Here is a 24,528-nt window from a genome sequence, read left to right on the forward strand (position 1 = left end):
ATGATTTTTATGTTAGAAAAACGATGTAAAGAAATGTCATATTAACAGTAAATTATTAATAATGTAAAACAAACACCTACTTTCGTAAATATAAAACAATGCTTTGTTAAAATAGACTTGACAAAAAATATACATCTCTGTTTAGATTTTTTTAACACTTAGATGTATTGTTATCCTTCTTCATCTTAAATGATGAATTCATTTGGCATGTATCCAAAGAATTGAAATTCAGTTTTTATCTGGAACTGAACCTTGAATTTTTAAGAGGACGTATAACTTAAATACTATTTTTATCTTACTGAGTCAGAAATAGTATTAAAACTATAGGACTGCTGTTAATTAAAGGCAGATTTGATTGATTCATTTTGATTGTTCAGAGATAGTTCCAATATAATCTCACTCCTTCACGTTAAAAACTTGGTAAATTTCTGTTATATTTCTAATCAATGATCAAATCAAGTTAAAATTGAACAATCATTCAATTTCTTGGTAATTCAATTTCAAATAAATGAGTCAAAATTAAAACAATCATCATGAAATTTAGAAAACTTGGCACCATTAGGGTGATGATAATGAAACAATCAAAAATAATTTTTGGTTCAGTTTTTAAATTGAATGAATCTGATGATAAAAACATTATCCTTCAAAAACATTAATACTTTGTTAAAATATGATTTCTATACGAAACTAGTGAATTTCTGTTGTATTCCTGAATTGTTTGGGAGATAAACTAAAAAAATTTTTTTTTTGCTTTTCTAAGGTTTAATCTATTAATCCATGTCCACACTAAACTTGCTAAAACAGTATAACACATCTAAACAAATCTCCTCCTAGACCACCTAAACACGCAGAGTCCCAAGTGTATATATGATACCCTAAGAGATCACAGCATCAGCAATAACCTAGTATACATTGGATCTATCAGTAGATCTTTAAAATAGAGGTTAAGGGAAGATCAATATGACTTGGATAAGAGAAAGCTCTCCACTGCCCTTCATCACATATGCCTCTGATAAAGACATAGAGGCTTTTGTTCCATCAAGTGACATGCACAGCTTGTGAAGATGAAGGCATCTGGAATATTGAGGTCCTTGAAATTTTTAAAGCTGAAAGGAGGGAAACATGCATTAATTATAAAGAAGAAAAACAAATCTCATATGCTTGGTAAACAATATACGATCCAGCACTATCTACAGAAATCCATCCAATCGACGTAGCCCACCAAATTAAGTCGTGATGCAGTTTTATATGTCCATTGAACCAAGTAGCATTTTTAATTTTAATTTAAATTTGAACATTAGCTTTGATTCATGTTCCATTTAAAGGAAAGCAGAAAACCTGGAAGCAGAGCTCAGGAAAAGCCCAAAAACATTTGTTTACATTTACCTGTGAATTTTGTTGTTGGACACCAGGTGGTTTTTTGAGGTGTGTTATACTGTTCAATCTATTGATGATCAGCATAAAATGAGATAGAATGATTAAAAATAATGATTATTTATCTGTTTTCCAAATATTTTATTTGTGATCATAATAGCAAAGTAGATTTTGTCATATTTTTTCATTTCTTAAGATAAATTTTATACAATAAGTAACATGTTGTGAGAGGTAATAAAGATGAGAATTTTTTTGCTTGTTGCTTTTTATATTTAATTAATAAATAGTTGAATAAAATGACTTATTTGTAAATATAAGGCAATTACTTCTCATTCAAAAATTAGATTCAATTCTGTTTTGTTTGATTTATATCTGAAAATGGATTCTAAAGTTCTTAAAAATGTTTAATCCTAAAAAATAATAGAACTGACTGAAACTGAATGAGCAATTTTTTATTTTATGTTTTGGTATAATAAAAATTGGAGTTGCATATGTAATGTATTTTCAAGGTTCTTTCCAGGAATGAATTTTAGATGGTCAGTAGGCAATGTTAGTTGGATGCTGCCGCAAATTTATTATGAGCTTTTCAGTTGACAGTTAATGGTAATATTAGTTCCAGTGACTCAATAACATACTACTTCATATTCTAGTTATGAAGAAAAGTGAAAAAAGAAAAAAATGTTTTTAACTGGTCATAAGAAATATTTAGCTAGTCAATCTATCAGCTAAAACCATGTTTGAGAAAGACACTGATTTTATAAATTGATCTACTATAACTAAAACACAAAACAAATGTTTAGATCTTCAGTATAAAAGAATAAAGTTTTTTATACTGTATTCCTAAGAATCAAAAACAAAAATAAAAACTTTTCTTTACTTGTTTTTATAACAAATTTAGTATTAGTTAATTTTTTTTTTTTAATAATATATTCAAACATTTTTAATATAAAACTTTAAAAATAAAAATATCTTTAATTATTGAATTTATATATATTATTTTTTATTTATTACAAAGTTATTTATTGATAACATTAATATATACTGGTGTTGTTTATAAAAATATTTTAATTTTAGTATTTGCTTGAAGACACCTGTTAATGGAAAAATACTTTTTGATTTTTCGAAAAACCTTATTGATGAAGAAGTTTTAAAATTGCTTTTACAGTTGGTAAGGCATTTACTTAGTTTTAAGATCATTAAAGTAATATTAATTATGATATTATATTTTTGTGTGTTGTAATTATTATGTGATTAATTACTGTCATCAATTATAATAATGTAAAATTTTAATGTTTATATTTATTGATAACATTTATTTATTAGATTACTAATATCTACACATCATGAGGATAGATTTTTGTATTTTCTTTACATGTTGTAATAGTTAAAAGCATAGCTTTTTTATTTTTATTTAAAATGTATTTAACCAAATACATTTTAAACAATAAGGTTAAATTCCTGTTACTCTTTTATTAATTATTAATAATTAATAAAATACAACAGAATACAGTTTATGGATCAAATTCAGATCAAGTCAAATTTATAGCAATTTTTAAGTTCCATTTCAAAGTTCTTTTACACAGTTTCATAAATAATCACTTCTGCTGGCATCTTGTCTCTTTAAAGATACACAAAATCATACTGATGCAAAGTTATAAGATAACAGAATCATCAAGCTTCAAAATAAGGAATCCAAAGCCGACTGTATGACATTGTGTTCTGTCAAATTTATTCACAGGTGTGACAATAAGCTAAACAATAAAGTATCTGACAACATATTAATGCTTATACAAGTGAGAAATTCATTATAAACAATAAACAAACAAATCAGCAATGCATTGTCAAAGATAATGGTAACTTGGAAATATAGAAATATAGTTAAGAGTTTGCCTTATCCAATCAGAGTACAGATCTGAAGTTAAGAGTAGAACAGAAATTAAGTGTGAAAGTACATTTTTTTAGATATTTGTAAAAAGAAAAAGAATTGCTTATAGATCAAGAATAAACAGAAAGAATGCATTTGGCCCACTTAAATTTTACTAATTTCAAAGATTCTATTCAATATAAGCATACATACAATCTTTAAATCCTTAATAGAAAATGTTCAAAATAACATCAGACTATGAAGCACTAAAGCTATGTTTACACAGTCGCTTTTTCTAGCTGCACCAGCAATTGCAACCAGCTCACTGTTCCTATTGTTTGGTAAACCTCTTCAAACTATGTGTGAATGCAACCACAACTGACAACAAACTAGTTTGTTTTCTTTGTACCAGTTTTATCATGAGCCACCCAATGAGAAATGTCAAATATAATGAAATAGAAAGTAGTAGTCTGGAATACTACTTTAGTAGCTTGTTTCATTGAACTAATTGCGCAATATGATTCTTTATAGAATGTCTGTTCTATAGACTATTGTCAAAGATGTAAAAAATGAGATTTAGAGAGAACTTAGCAAAAATTTAGAGATTGAGAGTAAGTCATATGTTTAAAAAATTGTTTGCTTTGCTTCAGGTACTGTTTTGATGTGGACTGTAGTCACACATGATATAACAACTATACTTCTTACTGTAAACTGGATGAATTATAATTCTTATACAACTGCTAACGTTTTCAACCCTGTCAGGGTCATCTTCAGGCACAGCACAAAGGTAATTTCAAATGCCAGTGAATGGAACCAAGAAACCAAAGCAAATTCTATTCCAATTTTTGGAATCATGGAATTGGAAGATAAAATGGAACATTATGCTCAAGCTGGGATGTTATCTACGCATGCGTACTATTACGTTCGCCGATCTTTAAATGTAAAACGAATTAATGCAATATTAAGTTAAGTTTGTGGGTGTGCACTTCCCTCATAGCAATATTTCCAGGCTTGCGAGATGTTGATTGCATCCCTGTAGTTGATGTAGCATAATGTTCCATTTTATCTTCCAATTCCATGATTCCAAAAATTGGAATAGAATTCGCTTTGGTTCTTGGTTCCATTCACTGGCATTTGAAACTACCTTTGTGCTGTGCCTGAAGATGACCCCGACAGGGTTGAAAACGTTAGCAGTTGTATAAACACCCAACACTGGATTGTCAAGGTTTTCCGTGGAAGAAAGAATAGTCACACATGATTTATACAATTGTGCAAACACTATCAAGTTCTGCAACATGCAACAACAAGGGTTGCTGTTTCCAACATGTCTAGAAAGAGCAACCATTTAAACACAGCTTAGCAGAGAATTGAAAAGATAGTATAGTAGAGCATAGGTTATTCAAAATAATCAGTGGGAGAATTTCAGATAATTGATTTTTCTCGTACATTCTATGAATAAGTTGGAAAGATGGAGAAAGAGAGAGATATTTTTATAATCCAGAAGTTCATTGGTTTTATTTAATGTGATGTTGTTTTGTTGATTTATTGACACATATCAATAAAGCAGGATTTCATTGTTTAAAACATAAAAAAGAATATTTTATAATATAATTAACTTAAAAATCAACTTAGAAGTAAATTTATTCATTTGGCAACTAAACAAATAACGTGAAGATCAAGAATTTAGTTATTTTTTTCTAAATAATAAATTTGCAAATTGACTTATATCTTGATTATTTACACTATATAATGATTGCATATATAAAAATAGTTAAATATAATTTTCAGAGTTATTGTGAAATATCTAAAAATAATTTAATAGTTTAATAAATGTAAACTTCGAATCTTCTTTTTTAGGCTAAAGAGCGTAAAGTTGAAGAAGCAAGAGATGCTATGTTTTCTGGAGAAAAGATCAACTTTACAGAAAATCGTGCTGTTTTGCATATAGCTCTTCGTAATAGAAAAAATTCACCAATAAATGTTAATGGAAGTGACGTAAGAAAAATGCTTGATATAATTTTATAAATTATTATATATTTTATTAAATAAAATAACATTTGCTTAAAGTAAAATACTTAGAATGTTTTTTTATTTAAGAATACACATCTGATTAACAAACATTTTTAGAATTATTATTAATATTTGAAAATATTGTTATTTTAATATTTACTGTTATGTGCTATTAATAAATCATTTTTAATAATATATTTACATTAATTTATACATACTATTTATTATTATTATACAGTATATACTGTATATGTGTGTGTGTGTGTGTGTATGTATATATATATATTTTTTTAAACTTTGTACATATTTTTCTGTAATTTGCTTTGTTAATCACGTCCCTTTTGGAATGAGGTTAACACAGAATAAAGTAGAGTTTGAGTGAGGACCCGAAAGTGAATGGACGTGTTTTTATGGTTTCCAATTTTCTTTTGTCTTGCTCACCCTACGCTCGACCCCACGACTACAACTGCAGAAATAATATGACATATATATACAAAAATTTTGGAACTAGATTTACTGAGTTTTAAATCAACTATTGAGTTAGTAAGATTCTTTTAATTTTTCCTTTAAGTCCAAATATCGAGACTGAGACCTGATCACCCCTAATTGAAACATTTAGAAAGTTTATACATTAATATGTTTATGTTCAAATATTCAAACATAAGATATATTAATAAAATTTATTAAAATAAAAAATACTTAAAGTTACCTACACGAGTTTTAGATTTTATCCTACTCTTTGAGTATGATATTAACATCACACAGTGAATCAATAATAGTTTTCATAAAGAAATTTCTTTGTGTAACATAAAAGCTAAAAGTTCTGTAATCAACTTTCTCTTGACTCACAAACATTGGGATTTATTAAGGAAAAGGAGTAGTTCCTTTTTTATCTAAATTAATTAATTAATTTTAAATAATTCATTTTAAAGTTTACTTAGAATTAAATAAAGATTATTAATTTCAAATTTTATTCAATTACAAAAAATTTCATACTTGGAATTTTTAAAAACAAATAATTTTATTTATGTAACAGTCAAAAATAAAATCTGAAAACATTATAATTTTTATTTATAATAATAGTATATGAGCAATTAGAAATTATTTAGCTATTTATTTATCCATCAACTGTACATTGTAATTCTGTAAGATATTTTTGCAAAATTCTTAATTTTTTATCATCATGAATAATTGAATTTTATTGACTCAAGAGAAAATTCACACAAAAAAGAATGACAGACTACTGTCCAGTCCCTTGGGTTGCATAAGGTGGTAGTGGGGTAACGAGACCTTTTAACTCTGTTTAGGATATGGTTATACTTGGAAGGGCCATATCCCGCTGTACACGATGGCATAGAGCTCAGAGTTGGTGAAGGCTTGTGTGGAAGGTAATAAAAAAATCCCTTCTAATTAATGGAACTATGGCTGTGTTAACGTATTTTCGTGGCTGGAAGGCCGTGGTAGGGATTATAGGGGGAATGCTACCAAATTTGTGGTACCAAATCCCCCTCGGATATGGAGATGTCCAGGTCTAAAAATGCGATTTTTTCCCCCCCCTCAATTTTTCTCCCAGGTGAAATTGATAGAGGGGTATACATATCCTAAACAGAGTTAAAAGGTCCCTTTATCCCGCTACCACTTTACGCAACCCAAGGGGCTGGACAGTAGTCCGTCCTTCCCTACGATTTTGTGGCCACCTCATAGCCTGCATTTGCCATATATTCAGACAAAATGCATTGCTTTTACCCATTGCCCCATGCCCAAGTCTTAGGAGACTTTTATGTAATGACTGGGATGCAGTTTTGATTCTCAAAAAGTCACCCATATATTCTATTCCATTAGAGAACCCAATGTCTGGGGTACACACTCACTATATAGGGGCAACCACTAGAATGCTCTTTAGCTGCATTTCTGATCACCAACATTCTGTCACGGTGGGGAGGTGTGACACCGAGCTGTCCAGGATGATATTGCAACACCAACACACTCTGCTTTGGGACTGGGTGGTGCTGTGATGAAGGAGGCCTAGTATACATTTGGGAGGCCCTTTTCATCACGTTGCTGTCACCTTGCAACTCCCCTACCCTGGATTTGCATAAGATTTGGATTAGTCTATACAAGCGATTATAACATCAATATTAACTCTGCTGCTACACCCTCCGCCTACTCTGTGTATTAAGACTCATGTACTGTACCTTGTTGTTACACGTATTTCAAATTTAAGTTTTCTTGTTCTAAATGTTATGTTCCAAACAGCCAATGCTGTCCTTATTTCAAGTTAAATTTCATTCGAAATCATTACAATTCTGTTTCTGCCTGAAGATGATGCCAATTACTTCATCGAAAGTGCCTACAAGAAAATAAAACATTTTTTAAAACATTACTTAATGCCTTTTTTGTGTGAATTTTCTCTTGAGTCAGTACAATTATTGGTGTGACATCCACCATATGTGTGTAAATTGAATTTTATTTAAAACAAAGTTGATATAATAAACATATTACAGTCAAACCTGTTTTTATGCGCTCTTTTTATGTGCGATTTTTATTTGTGCGATTTTTTTAATGCGAATTTTTAATTTGTGCGGATTTTTTTTGTGCGATTTTTTATTTGTGCGGTATAGTCGGCGACTAGTCTCGTGCGATTCGTCATGTCTCACGTTGACTTATTATAGCTAAATAAACTTATTATAGCATAAATGCACTTATTATAGTAATATTATTGCATGAATATGCGAAAAATGAAATAATTTATTTTTTAAGTCAACAAAACACCACCTGGACAAAAATATGTAAAACAGACGATAGACCAGACGATGCAGTCAAGTGCTGACATCTGTTGTCAATAAATTCTATTTCGTACGGTTTTGAGTTATTTTCTATGTGAGACTTTTTTTATGCGGTCCCTGTTGACCGCATAAAAAAATTATTTTTTTAATTGTGTTGCGAAAACTATTATTTACAGCCATTCGTGAAGTTTCGTGAGATTTTTTTTAATGCGTTTTTTTTAATGCGGTCCCTATCCCCCGCATAAAAACAGGTTTGACTGTATTTTTGAATTAAATTATATAAAATATTATAATACAACATATTATATTTATATAATTTATATTACCATAATTATGTTGCATATTATATATTATATTATAATTAAGATAATGAAAGCACAAGTGCTAAATAATATGCAATTTGAAATTCGAAATACTAAAAAACTATTTTTCTAACTTATAACTAAATTAAGTTAAAACTAACATCAAAAATGCATGGATTTTTCAATGAAATGATATACAAGTTGAAATGTTTGGAGAGGAATAAAGAATTTTATTCACAAATTATATTTCTGGTCAACAAATTTATTTCCATTTTAAAAAAATCTTACCAAATATTTTTAAAATGTGTGTCTACTAAAATCAATATAAAATTTTTTTAATTGCAGCTTTTATTAAGGTATTGTTAGTAAGTTGTTATCATATTTTATAGGTAATGCCAGGAGTAAATGCTGTTTTAAAGCATATGAGAGAATTTACCGATGCTATTCGTTCAGGAAGTTGGAAAGGATATACAGGAAAATCAATTACAGATATTATTAATATTGGAATTGGAGGCTCAGATTTGGTAAATAAATTTTTAAATTAATTATTTAATAATAATTCTAAAAGAAATTAAATTTTAATCTCAGTTTGAAAATATGTTGTGAATCTAATTTTAACTTATAAAGACATTTTTCTTTTTCAAAAATGATAATAATTATCATTATCTTTATTTATTACTCACAATTGATCACACAATTGAAGTCTGCTAAATTATAATTATCAATAATTTGAACATTTTTCCATTATGTGTTTGTTTTAGCTGATAATCTTGGCATACACTAATTATATTAAATCTTTAGAATGGCATGGAATGAGAAGAAAGTCAGTGGAAAAAGAAATCCTTATTCAATTATTTAAGAAGGCAAGTAGAAAAAACTGTGATAATAATAATGGTATCTGATGCTACATAAAGCAAAGCATTTGAAATAATTTTAGAATAAAGAATGATGGCTAGTATAAGAAATGGATAAGATAAGAAATGGAAAAATATTGTGATTAGGCAATGATGATGATAACATTCATTGATATTGAAAACATATGACACAATTATAAAGAATAGACAGAGAAATTAAGCCAGGAAATAAAGTAATTGATAGACGTGCTATGTATAAATAGTAAATGCAATATTAAATATAGAATTAGAAGGATTAATTGGTTTGATAGATTTAAGGCTTAGACAATGAAATATTGAATCATTACCATTGGCATAGCCAGGATTTTGTTATGGGAGGGGCCTAGTAGAGGCTGTAATTTTCTGGGGAGGGGCACCAGGTTAACTGGGGGGGCATGCCCACCCATGCCCCTTCCTAACTGCACCCATGATCATTACTGATATTTATATTGATTATGAATGAGATTATTAAGAAACCAAAATGATTTTGAGTGGTACAATGCAGATGTAGTCATTGTGATAAAGTTAATGAAGTTAAATTCAAATTAATGTCTGGAATGAGGTTATTAGTGAGTTTGGTATGATGATTAGTATCAAAAAGTACAAAGTGAAGATGATCCTGACAGGATCAAGAATTGGAAAAGGGAAATTCAATTAATAATTAACCAAAAATTGCTATGTAATAAATAGATGATTTTATAGTTATTTATCAAAGAAAGTGATATTAATCAAATACAATATCCAAATTACATCAGTATTATAAAGTTTTGTTAAAAATGCAGAATGAAATTATTTAAAATGACAATTTTAATAAAAACAATGAGACTTTTTAATTTAACAATTTTTTAATTATTAAAATAATATTATATGATTTATTAAGCAAATTTTGTATCAGAATGTAGAGAAGAATGTTATCTGTAACAGTAAAAAAAAATGAAATAAAGAAATCCTACGAAGTTATAGCAATTTTTCTAAAACATCTAAAAATGATATATTCTGGAAGAAAACTGAAAGGTGAAAATGTCATGAACTGGAGAAATGTCATGACTGGAGAAAGTTTTGGATACCTAGAGAGTGAGTTTTTAATAAATACAATAGAATGGATACTGTCTTGGAGTTTATGCTTCTTTATATATATCATGTTCAATTGTTTCTCTCTCATTGATATCCTTTCTATTGGAGAAAAAGTGACAGGGGAACTGAGCTGGCAATTGCTGATTCTTCATAAATGCCAAAAGTTCTGTAATCAACTTTCTCTTCAACAATAGATTTCAAATAAACACTGTGATAGATCTTAGAGATGATTCGTTATTTATTAATCAACAGTTTTTCAAATAATTGGGCTGCAATTTCAAAAAATTGTAGACTTATAAATTCTCACTGTCGTCTGTCTGTCTTTCCTTAATCTCGAGAACAGAGTTAGACAAATGAAAGACGAGACCAGATATAGAAACCTTAGGGGCCCCAATTAACTATATAAACTTCTGTTACAAAGTATAAATCATGTTATTTCAGTTCAAAAGTTTTCCCCTGAAAGGAGTTAGATGGATGACCTGCACAACTCTATTGTTAAAGGTAAAGTGTGATGTACAGGGACAAGCTACTACTAATTTGAGGTAGAGAGCATATTAAATTAAATAAATTAAAAATATGATTAAAAATTGCAGCCCAGCATTGTGATGATGTGACAATAAATAATTACTTATTTATTGTTATATATATAAGAAAAATAATTATTGTAATACCAGTAGAAATTTCCAATGTCGCTTAGGAAAAATATAATATAATATAATTCATACATAATGTTATTTATATAACTTTGTATAATTCCAATAACTTTATTAATATAAATTAATTTATTAGCATAAATTTACTAGAAATATTTCAATACTATATCTAGAGAGAATAAATTTATGATTCATATGTGTAGCAATTGGCCATCATTATTTGGAAAGTTTCCAAATAATGATGGCCAATTGCTACACATATGAATCATAAATTTATTCTCTCTAGATATAGTATTGAATTATTTCTAGTAACTTTATGCTAATAAATCCCATACAGCAGTTGCTGTATGGAATAGAATGAAATTACTTATGATTATTTTTAAACATTTTTTATTATATCTTTGAGAAGATCAAATATATAATATTTAGTGATATCAAAATTGCTACATAATCAAATAATATGTTAATTTGTAAATTTATGTAATCAAATAAATTTTTCTGTACATATGTATTATTATTTACTTCTATAATTTTTTTAGATCATAGAGTAATCTTTTTATCTTGCATCATTAAGTATTCTTAATTTGTATTAAATCATATTTTGACTAATGCAGTGTAAAAATAATATGAAATTCAAAATTTTACATTGAGCTCACATTTAATACAATTGATGAGTATTTTTACTTTCCCGGCTGTTATAACAGAGAGAAAGTGTGACAATCTGGCAAAAAATGGTCCCCCAAGATTTTTACATTTTTGACTTAGGACACCTTGAAATTTCAAGAAATGCAAAAACATTTGGGGGTAATTTCTGTATGTATGGATGTTAATGTGTGCATGTTTTGTGTGGAGGGCGCAATAAAGCTTAATAACTCCTGTGCTTTTTGTCGAAAATTTCTGAAATTTTGCAGGGAAGTTTTTTCATTAGAAAACTCATCCGTCATCCTAACTATTTAAAACAGCAAAATTAAGTTTTTTCCTGTTTTATAATAGTTAAAAATAAAAAGTTTTTTTAACAAAATATAACAGATGGTACCACAAAAATTTTAAATATTGCCGGGAAAGTTCAGCAACTTGTTGCTGGTTTATTTTAAATTTTAAGACAATTAAAAAATTATTAATGCAGATTTTTTTTTCAATTCTTAAATACATTGTAATTATTTAAGATATTTATTCTTAACTTCAGACATATAACGTCTTATTCTAGTGAAAACTTAAACATAAATACTATATTCTAGGGTCCTGTAATGGTGACAGAAGCTTTAAGACATTATCGTGGTAATGGACCAAATGCACATTTCATTTCAAATATTGATGGAACTCATATTGCAGAAACATTGAAAAAATTGAATCCAGAAACATGTTTGTTTATCATTGCTTCAAAGGTAGGAATAAAAATATTCATTCATGTCCAAAATTAAAACAATAAACACAAATGTACATACATGGCAAAATGTAAATATAGAATTGCACAGCCTTTCATCACAAAGAATCATCCATATGCCTTTCTGAGACATACCTAATAAACTATTGATGAATCAGGAACATTTCCTCACTGTTAGCTATCCTAACAGATGATTGTTTATTAGAAACAATTTTGCTGTGTATATAATTTATTACATTTTGTCACCTGCGTTTGCTGCTATTGTGCCTTATTTGCATGAAGGTAGGATGGCACTTTGTTGATTTACATATGACATAAGTTTCATGTTGTTAATTTTACACAAGTTTGTGTTTGTTGTTTTGATTTTGGACACCAGTATATTTGCAATCAACAATTTAATATAAATATGTATATTTATATATCTAATTTTGTTTTTTACATCTGTAGACATTTACAACTCAAGAAACAATAACAAATGCTGAATCAGCAAAAGAATGGTTTTTATCTCATGCTAAAGATGTAAGTAATTGTATTATACATGTTTATATACATTTTAGAAAATTTCTAAATATAGACTATACTTTTTCTTTAATGTTTTATATATTAATGGTTATTATATGCCCTTAAACAACAGAAATTAAAAAAAAAACATTTCTTTTTTAATTTGTTCTAACTAATAAATTATTAAAAGTTTTATATCCAATTTTATAAAATATTAAACGAAATTGTAACTTCTATATTTAACGTTATTATTGAATTTTTATTTTATTTTAATAGCCAAGCTATATAATAATAGATAAATTATGAAAAAATTCTAGTTTTGAGTAATGTTGTAGTATTCATATTAGTTTTAAAAAAGTAATTTCAGAAATATGCAAATAAATAAAATTATATTATTATTTTTTCTTCTTTTATAATAAAAATCTAGCCTTCAGCAGTTGCAAAGCATTTTGTTGCTCTTTCCACAAATGGAGTAAGTAAAATTTGATGTATTTGGTTATAAATTTAATTGTAATATTATTTAAAATTTAGAGATTTATGATATATGATGTAGTTTTCTTTTCTTACTTTATGATAAACATAACTAGGTATGATGTCTATAGCATCTCGTTTAATTGAAGTCATTATACGAGAGATAATGTTTAAAGCAAAGAGAAATGCATAATTTGTTAAATTATTCATCTTGTATGATAAGTTTTCAAAATTTTTAAGATTAATTCAGACCATTAATTTTGTTTTTATTTATAAATAATATAATTGTTTATTATTATTATGTTTTCAAAATGTTTAAGATGTAATATGGTTTTCATAATAACAAGTAAAATGGCAAGGCCATATTGGGACAAGATTGTGTCTTGGAGACTCACTACTAAGCGGGATCACTTCGATACTCATGGCAGGTCTCATTCTCCAATCATCTTTGATATCGCTGGTTTTGAGCACGATCATTCAAACTTCTCTGGCCACAGCCATGACCACGAGGTCATTCACGATGCATTTTCCGTGAAATTAACCTATCGAATGTAGAAATTTCTCTCTGTTTCATGATGCCCCAGGTTGAATTTTTGTCAATGCGAAAATTTCCCGTTTTTGAAAAAAATAATGGTGGCTATTGTATCATTCACAATTATTTTTTTATTTTGCGCAAACAAAATATATATATTAATACAGGGTGACAATAATTAACCCGTACAAAGTTTGTAGCAATGCTGCACCTGAACTTTTTTACTGTCACCAATTTACATACTATTGTTTAATTCTCCATGATTTCCTGCCCGTGTAGATGTACTTTCGATGTAATAAGGGTTAGTTCTTTATTTTTTTAATGGTGTCGAACAAATGTTGTGCAATTTTGGAGCTATTCCGGCAAGGAAAGCATCAATGTGAAATTGTTCGTTTGCTCGGTGTTCCAAAAATGACAGTCTCAGATGCAGTTCGGCGATTCAAGGAGCTTGGCCACAATGATGACCGTCCCGGACGTGGAAGAAAGCGCACTGTCAACACGTCTAGGAACCGCAAGATCATCACAAAGCGAGTTGACTGACATGCGAAGGTCTCCATGAGAAAAATTGCTCGTGAGATCAGAATCAATCGTGAATCGGTGCGGTTAATGGCGAAAAAGGAACTCGTACTCAAGCCCTACAAGTTCCAAAAGGTTCAGCTCCTCACCGATGAAAACAAGTGCGTGAGACTCCAAAGATCCCGTTAACTCAAGCGTCGGGCCGCAGGTCAACAATGGGAGGGCATTCTCTTCACAGACGAGAAGCTTTTCTCCGTACAACCATCAAAACGACAGGAACTGGTCCGCGGGGGCTCCTGGACGCTCAGCCGTCATCGAACATCACAAAATCCAATGTCAGTCATGGTTTGTGGCGGAATTTGTGCGAGCGGCAAGACACCCCTTGTTTTCGTCGATCAAGAGGCCAAAATCAATCAAGATGTGTACCAACGTGACATTCTCGAGGCTGTGGTACTTCTGTGGGCTCAGCAGCATTTTGGCAGTGCGAAATGGACGTTTCAGCAGGACTCGGCGCCGACACACAGGGCGAAGAAGACTCAGGAGTGTGCAAGGCTCATTTTCCCGATTTCATCTCGTCTGCGGAATGGCCACCGTACTTGTCGAATCTGAACCCAATGGACTACAGTGTGTGGTCCATTTTGGAGGCCAGGGCCTGTTCTAAGCGCCATGAAAGTTTGGAGTCGCTGAAGCAATCCTTGCACTGGGAGTGAGACAAACTGTCTCCAGAAGAGTGCGGCCCATCGCTGAGAATTTCAAAACGCGTTTGGGGCTCTGCATCAAAGCAACAGGAGGCCACTTTGAAACTGGCTGAATATCTGATTAATACGTAAAGTATTGTCACTGTTATATGCTGTTGTTTTGCTACTTTTTATTTCTTTAATAAATTTACGATACAAAAAACTTGTACGGGTTAATTATTGTCACCCTGTAAATGTAAAAAGAAAAAGTAATTATATTTTGGAAGTTAGTTTTAATATAAAATTATAACGATGCGCCGTCTAGTTTCAAAAAGTTCTGATGATGAAACGAGATATCACCACTCAATCGGTCAAGGTTAGCACATGGCGACTAGAAATATGCGGGGAATGACATGGGATAGGTAAATGGTTTTTTTTTCAAAGATTCATTTGTCAACATTCGATTTAGCAACATTTGCTTTTCGAACTTCCCAATGCGCATGTTTGTCAAAATTCAATTTCATAATATTCATATTTCCAACTTACCAACAAGCAACGCATGCTCAAATCTCACACTACTGCCTGTTTGTAGAGAGTGTCGCCATTTTGTATTTTATTGTGTTTCAGTTCTCAATCCCCTGACTACCTACCTTTTTATGCATGCATGATTTGGGCACCTAATACTCTGTGCCAAATTTTAACTCCTGACATGCACTCCTTCATACCTCTAAGCTGATAAGACAGCAGGCAGTACGATTTTATAAACAAGACATAGTCTTGTCAATAATGTAATAATAATGGGGGCGTTACTGTCGTTCGGTGCTGTTGGTGAACTTTTCTACGCACTTAGCTTCACTGGAAGTCCGTCTATTGCAAATCCCTCACTTACCACTCTTTGTTTTCAAAGTTTAATTTTAAATTGGTAAGAATAATTTACTAATAATACATAAGATGCAACGGTCTCCGGCAAAAAGGGGTAGGCCACCACTCAGTCGTACCAAACTAGAAGGAAAAAAGGATTCATCTTCGTCTTCTACTGTTCGACTCATAACTGACTACAATGCTTATACCGAAAAAAATTCTTCGGAACTCCCTTCTGCATCTACTGGATTAAACCTCGGTACAGATCCTCAAAGTACAGTTATTTCAGGTGAGCCAGTTGAACCTCTTTCTTCCTTTTCCCCTAACATGACGAATACATCTGACATCTCAACTACAGTATTATGGAGCAAACTCTCCGAGTTGATAACTTCCTCCAACGGAAAAATACTTAACCAAATGTCTACTATTAAAGAAGAATTAGATATAATCCGTAATAGTGTGCAGGAATCTAAAAATCAAAATAGAAAGATGAATTCTCAAATTAATAATCTTGAACAACAAATTGCAAAATTGAAGATAGAAAACGAAAGTATGCAATTTAGAATGGACTCATTGGTCAACGAACAGTATCGTAATAACGTAATATTATACAGATATCCTAGTAAGGAAACACCCAATAAACTAGAAGTTTTCAACTTAGTCAAGTCAATACTAAACATACAAGAATTCTCAATGGAGGATCTTCTTGCTGTAATTCCACTGTCCAAATCGGAATATCCTCACATTAAGATAACCTTTAAAAATATACAGATCCGAGATATCTTTTTTATGAATTTTATAAAAATGAAGCAGAATAACTTAACGAATGAATGGAAAGACACTCAAATCGCCCAAGATCTTAATAAGGGATCCAGGTTACGGCGGAAAAAGCTGTTGCCGTTTTACTATGAGCTAAAGAAGGAGGGTCATCTCTCCAGACTCCGAGGAGATAGTTTGTTATTCGGTCATCAATCTTTGACCTATAGCTCCGTCTTGGATGGACTGGTGATTTCGGATTCCTTTACTCCGTTTACTTTACCCATACCACAACCAAAATGACAAATTCCCAATCAAAACTATCCTCAACCAGAAATAAGAATGATATCTGGTCACCCGACAATATCTTCAACCGCTGTACATGTTAAAGCAAAATTTTCGAATAATAACATAGGTAGTCTAAGAAATCCCTACTTCGTTATTGTTAATTGGAACTCTCAAGGGCTTACAAGGAAAATCCTCACCAGAGAATTTGTTTATCTATTAAAAAGTACAGATATTCTAGCCATTACGGAGACTTGGTTAACTTCCTCACCTGATTCCCAAATTCAAAATAAAGAAAGCTATTACATTGTTACGCAAACGGCTCAAAAACCTACGGGTCCGGGTCGACCTTCAGGTGGACTTAATTTAATAATTAAAAAAAGGCTAGGCGAAATTATATTCATTCAGCAAAGTAATAATTATATTATTGTTCATCTACTAATTTCCAACCTAGACATCGATAATTTGAAAAATAAAATATTAATAATTATGATAGTATATATCCCTCCCGATCAGTTGCTGATCTTAAATGAAGTATTTCGTCAATATGAAAATTTGAAAAACATTTCTCCGTATGTAATCATAGTGGGAGATTTTAATGCCCGTATCGCACAAATCATGGACTTGTACTACAAAGGTCCGAACTTAAAAGTACAAAATATCCGTAAATCTAAAGATGATAAAAATAACAAATTGGGAAATCATCTCCTCAAGCTAATGAAACAAACACAATTATTCATACTTAATGGAAGAATTGAAAAAGATTTTCCCTCAGAATATACTTGTGTTACTCCCACTGGTAGGTCAACTATTGATCTAATAATCTGCTCAGATCTGCTCGTGGACTTATGTTCCGAACTCCAAGTTCTAAATTCTGATTCATCAGACCATTTTCCAGTTAGATCTATATTCGGGATAAAAGCCAACTTCAGTTGTAGGCAAGATAGTACATTTTATCAGACAACTGTTTATAAATACGATCGTTTTCAAACTCAAGTTAGTAGTAAAATGAGTAATTTATTATCTAAAGGATTGTTAGACGGTGAAGAGTATTATTCTAAATTCGAAGGTATTCTAAAAGAATATATTCACATCTGGAAGATCAAAAACTCGAAAATTCAAGGTCCTAAAAACCCATGGTACGATTTAGACTGTATCAAGTTAAAAAATAAAAAAACCAAAGCATTACACCAGTTTAGAAGACTATCTACAACCGATTCCTTTAAAGAATACCGGCAAATTAAAATTACTTATTTCAATCTATTAAAAACCAAAAAACTAAATTTCTTCAAAAAGTTACAACAAAAAATAATAGAAAATAAAAATAATGACGTATTCTGGTCAACGATGCAGAAACTGAGACGGCCGAATATTGAGCAATCAGTGCATATAGAATTTTCTGACTGGATCACTTTCTATAATAGATTTACAGAAAAAAGTATTACTCCAATGACTGAAATTACGAATTCAGTAAATGAAATATTCGATTTACAGATTACTACCGAGGAACTTGAAGTGTCGATCCGGAAGTTAAAATCGAAAACATCCCCCGGACCAGATCAAATCACAACTAAATTTATTAAATTACTTCCGCCATCAGGTAAGCAGGTTCTTCTTGACCTATTTAATTACTTTTATAACAACTCAAAATACCCAAAGTCTTGGAGGATAGCAAAAATTCTAATGATTTATAAAAAAGGAACCCGAACAGATCCTAAAAATTACCGTCCTATTGCTTTATTATCCGTGCTAAGGAAATGTTTCACTTCAATATTAACCTTTCGATTTCAAAGCTGGTCTTCTAAACAAGGTTTAAATTCACAATATCAGTATGCTTTTACTAAATCAAAAGGAACTGAGTCAGCTATTTTTCTATTGTTGTTAATAATTCAAAATTATCTCCAGCGTAAGCGTAGAAAGATTTTTACTGCCTTTATTGACATTTCCAAAGCATATGACTCCGTGCATATTTCCATCTTGATTGATAGGCTAAGAAGGATGGGGGCTGGTACCAAATTCTGTAATGTAATCAAATGTTTATTTTCATCCTATACAATTAATATTGCTCATAATAACCAAGTATATCCGGATATAAAAATTCACCGGGGATTACTCCAAGGCGAACCTTTGTCACCTTATTTATTTAACTTATATATCAGTGAAATTGACCATCTATTTTCAAACGATAATGAAGGAATTTACATTAATGGTCGCACTTTTCACTACATTTTATATGCTGACGATCTTGTATTACTAGCTCCAACCCGAACTACTTTGCAACGTAAAATTAATGTAGTCAACGATTACTTAAGTACCATCTGTCTATCTATTAATACTGAAAAATCTAAAGTTCTCATAATTAGAAAAAATGTAAAAATATCTAATCAAGAAAAAAGTTTCTACTTAAATAACCAATCGATTGAAGTAGTTAACCAAATCAAATACTTAGGAATTACTTTCAACTGGGACGGCGGATTCCACCCACATCTAGTCCAACTCAATAGTAAAATCAACCAACTCATTAATAATGTTATATATCTAGCATCAAGATTAAGGATTTCGAATTTAAAAATTCATTTGAAGATGTTCCATTCCTTTGTGGTTCCAGCACTCTATTATGCTAGTCCAATTTGGGCTTTGGATTTTTATTCAGATTTGGAGAAATACCATATTATATTTTTGCGCAAACTCCTCCATATTGAGCGGACGGTTCCTGGATATGCAATTAGATCAGAAGTGAACCGATATCAACTTTTTCCTCTATTTCTCAAACGTTTACTAAAATTTTACTTCCGGATACTTAACACTGTAGATGAAAATATAAAATTTCTGTTTCTCGAAATGGTAAATCAAAGTAAAATCTCAGTCAAAAATTATCGTACATGGTATCAAAGTTTCAATAAGATAATTCAGTCTTACGGCATTTCGAATCTGTTACTTAACTCAAACGAGGACAACTGTAATTATGCTTACTCCTTAATGATGAACAATGCCTTGTCACAATCTATTGCTAAAGACCAAATCTCTATATTAAACTCAACTTATCACCAATGGTATTTGAATACGTTACATATTCCATCTCAATCGTGCATTGCTATGGCTACTACCAACCTAAATGTAAAGCGTACGTTACTCCAGATGCGGCTTAATTATAGTTCAATATTAATAGACAACGTATACATTGATTTTGCTAGGGAGTGTTATTGGTGTAAATCTCGGCCTTTTTCTCTATATCATATTCTCACAGTGTGCTTAGCCATCGAAGATGCTCAACATAAATTTCAAATAAGGGAAATCTTTGTATCTACTCACGAACGAAATTTTAGATCCAGTCTTGACAATTTATCGAAAATTAGTATGTTTAAGATCTACAATTTTTTCGTCCATATTACTAAAATGTTGAAAAATTAATTATAAGTATTGTGTAACTCTAGTTGTTTATGTATAAAAAAAGATGTTCAAGTTGAAACCAACGTGATAAACGTTCAGAGATTTTTTTATATATTAATGTCTTATGTAACTAATCTTCAGCAAATTAAAAATTAAATTGTAATATTAAATACTAGTTCCCCCTGTAACAAGGCAGTACGATTTTATAAACAAGACATAGTCTTGTCAATAATGTAATAATAATAATATTATTACATTATTATTATGAATAATATTATTATGAAAATCACATTACTGTAACAAAACAATCATTTTATTCAGTTTATAAATGTCAACAATTATACAAATTTTTTTTAAAAAGGTTTGTTTGTCCAGAAATGAAAAAACATCTGGAATAAAAAAAAACATTTGAAAGTTTAAATTTTATATTATTTATTTTATCTAATATCAAAATATTTTTTAAACTGAGATTCAAATTTGTTAATATTGTAATTTTTAAATTTTTATATAATATTTTTATCATGACTGATTAATCTAAAACGTTGTCTACTATAAAGAAAATCATAGTTATTGCTTAGAGAATAAAAAATTTTGAAGTAATAATTTTATAATTTTTTCAAATCTGGCATTTAACATAAGAAATTTTTAATTTTTGAAATATGAACATCAGAATGCTTTATTTTTATTTTAATAATTAAATGAAAATAATCATAAGACCATAAAAATAAAAATAACACCTTGATCATTTAATTTTGGTTCTGTTTATGTCTAGATATTATAGAAACTAATCCACATTTTGTTTTATATGATAAAAACAAAATGGAAATCTCTCATTTAATTGAAAAATATTCAGAAATGTAGATCATTCTCTGATTGGCAGCTGTATCTAGCATGATGGATAAAAAATTAATAAGTTGAATTAGCATTATAATTCTTTTTAAAATAGCATTATTATTGAAATATTTTGTTTTATTGATGTATTTTCTAAAATAAATAAAATCAAGTAGTAATTGAAAATAGTGTGATTTTCTTTTTAACAAATTTTGTAAAACATAAAGACATTAGACACGTTTACTCATCATCTTTTGATTAATATTCCAATAATGTTTCGTTGATAGAAGTTCAGAATTTTGATAGAAAATTTCTGAATTTTTTATCAGAATTCTAAAAATTGATTTTCACAAAAAAATTAGATTTTATTAAATAATGATATTTTCTCTCTAATAACTTCATAGATTTAAAAGTAAATTTATTAAAACTTCTTTAAAAATACATGTAATTTATATTAAAACTTTTTATTAAAATTAATATATAGTTGCTTGTTTCAGCCAAAAGTGAAAGAATTTGGTATTGATGAAAAGAATATGTTTGAATTCTGGGATGTAAGTTTATTTTTCAAAAAAATATTTTCTATTAACATTACTATATTATCATAAGAGATAAAAGTTTTAAAATAATTAAATTATTAATAATTTTATTAAAATATTACTGCATAACTATAAATTAATATTAATTTGAGATAAATCAATAGTTTTAAATTTAGAAAATTAATCTGCAGTATTCTAATTTTTATCTTTATTATACATAAATATGACATTATCAAAAGTTGAATTATTTTAACATAATTCAATTATCTACCAAAATGTATATTTGCATGAATATTGAACTTCTCATGAATAATAATCACTTTAATCTCTTTATTAAGAAAATATATTCACTCTTAATCATGAATCTTATGTAAATTATTCAACTTTGTTAATTTTCTCTTCAAAAATCCAGATGTCATAAGCAGAACAATACTTAAGATCTCTATAAAGCTGATTTCGTGATTTCAATTACATAGTATAATTACAATCAGTGGCGTAGCGTAGTGGGGGCGGCAGGGGCGGCCCGCCCCGGGAGGCACTTATAGGGGGCGGCAAATTTCACAATAAATAATAATATCTTGTAAAAATACCTAAATAAGGGGGCGGTGAAATTTTCCTCCGCCCCGGGCGGCTGACACCTACGCTACGCCGCTGATTACAATACTTATTATAAGTTGTTATTTATTACTTATAATTTACTAATAATTACAAACTTATAAGAAACAAATATTATTAAATTTATTACAGAACACTTTAGTGATCCTAAGCAAGTGTTTAATCTGATTTTAGATAAATCCTCTAACATGAAGCAGGTCAAGCAAAAGTCTTTACTTTTGTCTATTATATGTTTGGCACAACATTGTGGTTTAACTATTTCTCATATCAAGACTCATTTGTATAGATTATACATAAAAACTTTGAATTATTTTATGAAAAATAAAAAATTTGGAACATATAATTAGCTTAGTTTTTACATTTTTAATGTTTTTGAATTTTTTAGATATATATGAAATATACAGTCAAACCTGTCTTTATGCGCTCTTTTTATATGCGATTTTTATTTGTGCGATTTTTTTAATGCGAATTTTTAATTTGTGCGGTTTTTTTTGTGCGATTTTTTATTTGTGCGGTATAGTTGGCGACTAGTCTCGTGCAATTCGTCATGTCTCACGTTGACTTATTATAGCTAAATAAACTTATTATAGCATAAATGCACTTATTATAGTAATATTATTGCATGAATATGCGAAAAATGAAATAATTTACTTTTTAAGTCAACAAAACACCACCTGGACAAAAATATGTAAAACAGACGATAGACCAGACGATGCAGTCAAGTGCTGACATCTGTTGTCAATAAATTCTATTTCGTACGGTTTTGAGTTATTTTCTACGTGAGACTTTTTTTATGCGGTCCCTGTTGACTGCATAAAAAAATATTTTTTAAATTGTGTTGCGAAAACTATTTTTTACAGCCATTCGTGAAGTTTCGTGCGATTTTTTTTTTATGCGTTTTTTTAAATGCAGTCCCTATCCCCCGCATAAAAACAGGTTTGACTGTATATCTAAAAAATATTGAAACTGTTGCAATGATTTGAGAAAAACAAATGTTTAAAGCTAGTAATGAAGATTGTGCAAGATTTGAACTTCTGCAAATCTTCTTTTTTGGGAAATTGTTCAAGATTTTTAATGAAATTTATATTTTTTATAAGTATACTGTATAGTCTCCAAATGTAATGTATAATAATTCATTTAATTTTTTACTTGTATTAATTTCGATAAGAAAAGGACAAAAATAAATAATGAAAAAATTTTTCAAAACATTAAATAAACAATTTACATAAAAAAACAGAACATTTTTATTGATTTACCTGTTTATATTAATGTTTTCACTGCTAAGTTTTATTTTATTTGCAGTATAGAAATCGTAACATAAATTTTCAATTAAAATAATTTTTCTGTTAAATTTCTTAAAACAGAAATCCTTGAAACAGAAAAATTCATTAAGCTCATATAAGAAAATGAATATATATTTGGCATTCTTAATAATAATTCTTATGTGATTAAAATTTATATCATTTTTATTTATTTTATTTAATTGCAATTTTATAATTTGTATGAAAAGACAAAATAATTTTTGTTTTTATTATTATTATAGATAATAGATCAAAAATGTCTGTTCCAGTATGTTTATTTCTCCCAAATTTTCTAAACATTGATTATGATGTTTGTTGTCATTTAAATTATAAATTTATATTCGTCTTTAATTAATTACTACTAATATACTTGAAAATATAACCTGAAAATTGATGATTCTTCTCAATATAAATTATTTAGAATTTATACAATATGAACACACTCAACAAACCTTTATGTCTGATAACATTTAAAATTTGTGAAACGAACGTTTTCGGCCTCACATGAGGTCTGCTTCAGGTTAAATTGAGAAGGAATTCCAAACTTAGAATGCCTTGTATGGTTACCGGACATAAAGGTTTGTCAAGTTTTACCAGTCGAAATTACCAGTGTTCATTGACACTGGTAATTAAGATGATATTGTTATTTATACAATATCGTCTTAATTATTGGTATTTATACAATATGCTTAAAAGTCTAAATAAAATATTTTTACTAAATTAACAAAAATTATAAATTTTATTAATTTAGTGGGTTGGCGGAAGATATTCTTTGTGGTCTGCAATTGGCTTATCTATTTCACTCTTCATTGGTAAGCAAGTTTTTGCATTTTTATTAATAATTATAAAATATTAAATTTTTCTACAAAATTTTTAGATATACTTTTATCATTTATCTTTATAAAAATAAGTATGA

General features: G+C 29.2%; 1 protein-coding gene across 1 annotated transcript in view; it reads left to right on the forward strand.

The window, feature by feature from the left end:
• The window catches only part of Pgi (glucose-6-phosphate isomerase), a 39,888-nt gene that overhangs the window by 1,565 nt on the left and 13,795 nt on the right, over nt 1-24,528 (forward strand). The window contains exons 2-9 of the mRNA XM_067286534.1: nt 2,449-2,542; nt 5,096-5,233; nt 8,726-8,860; nt 12,195-12,341; nt 12,788-12,859; nt 13,269-13,313; nt 21,658-21,711; nt 24,364-24,424. Coding sequence (XP_067142635.1) covers nt 2,449-2,542; nt 5,096-5,233; nt 8,726-8,860; nt 12,195-12,341; nt 12,788-12,859; nt 13,269-13,313; nt 21,658-21,711; nt 24,364-24,424 — 746 coding nt within the window. The remainder of the gene's footprint in view (nt 1-2,448; nt 2,543-5,095; nt 5,234-8,725; nt 8,861-12,194; nt 12,342-12,787; nt 12,860-13,268; nt 13,314-21,657; nt 21,712-24,363; nt 24,425-24,528) is intronic.

Source organism: Centruroides vittatus, unplaced genomic scaffold (genome assembly GCF_030686945.1).
Source record: "Centruroides vittatus isolate TY-2023 unplaced genomic scaffold, ASM3068694v2 scaffold_373, whole genome shotgun sequence".
Lineage (NCBI taxonomy): Eukaryota > Metazoa > Arthropoda > Arachnida > Scorpiones > Buthidae > Centruroides > Centruroides vittatus.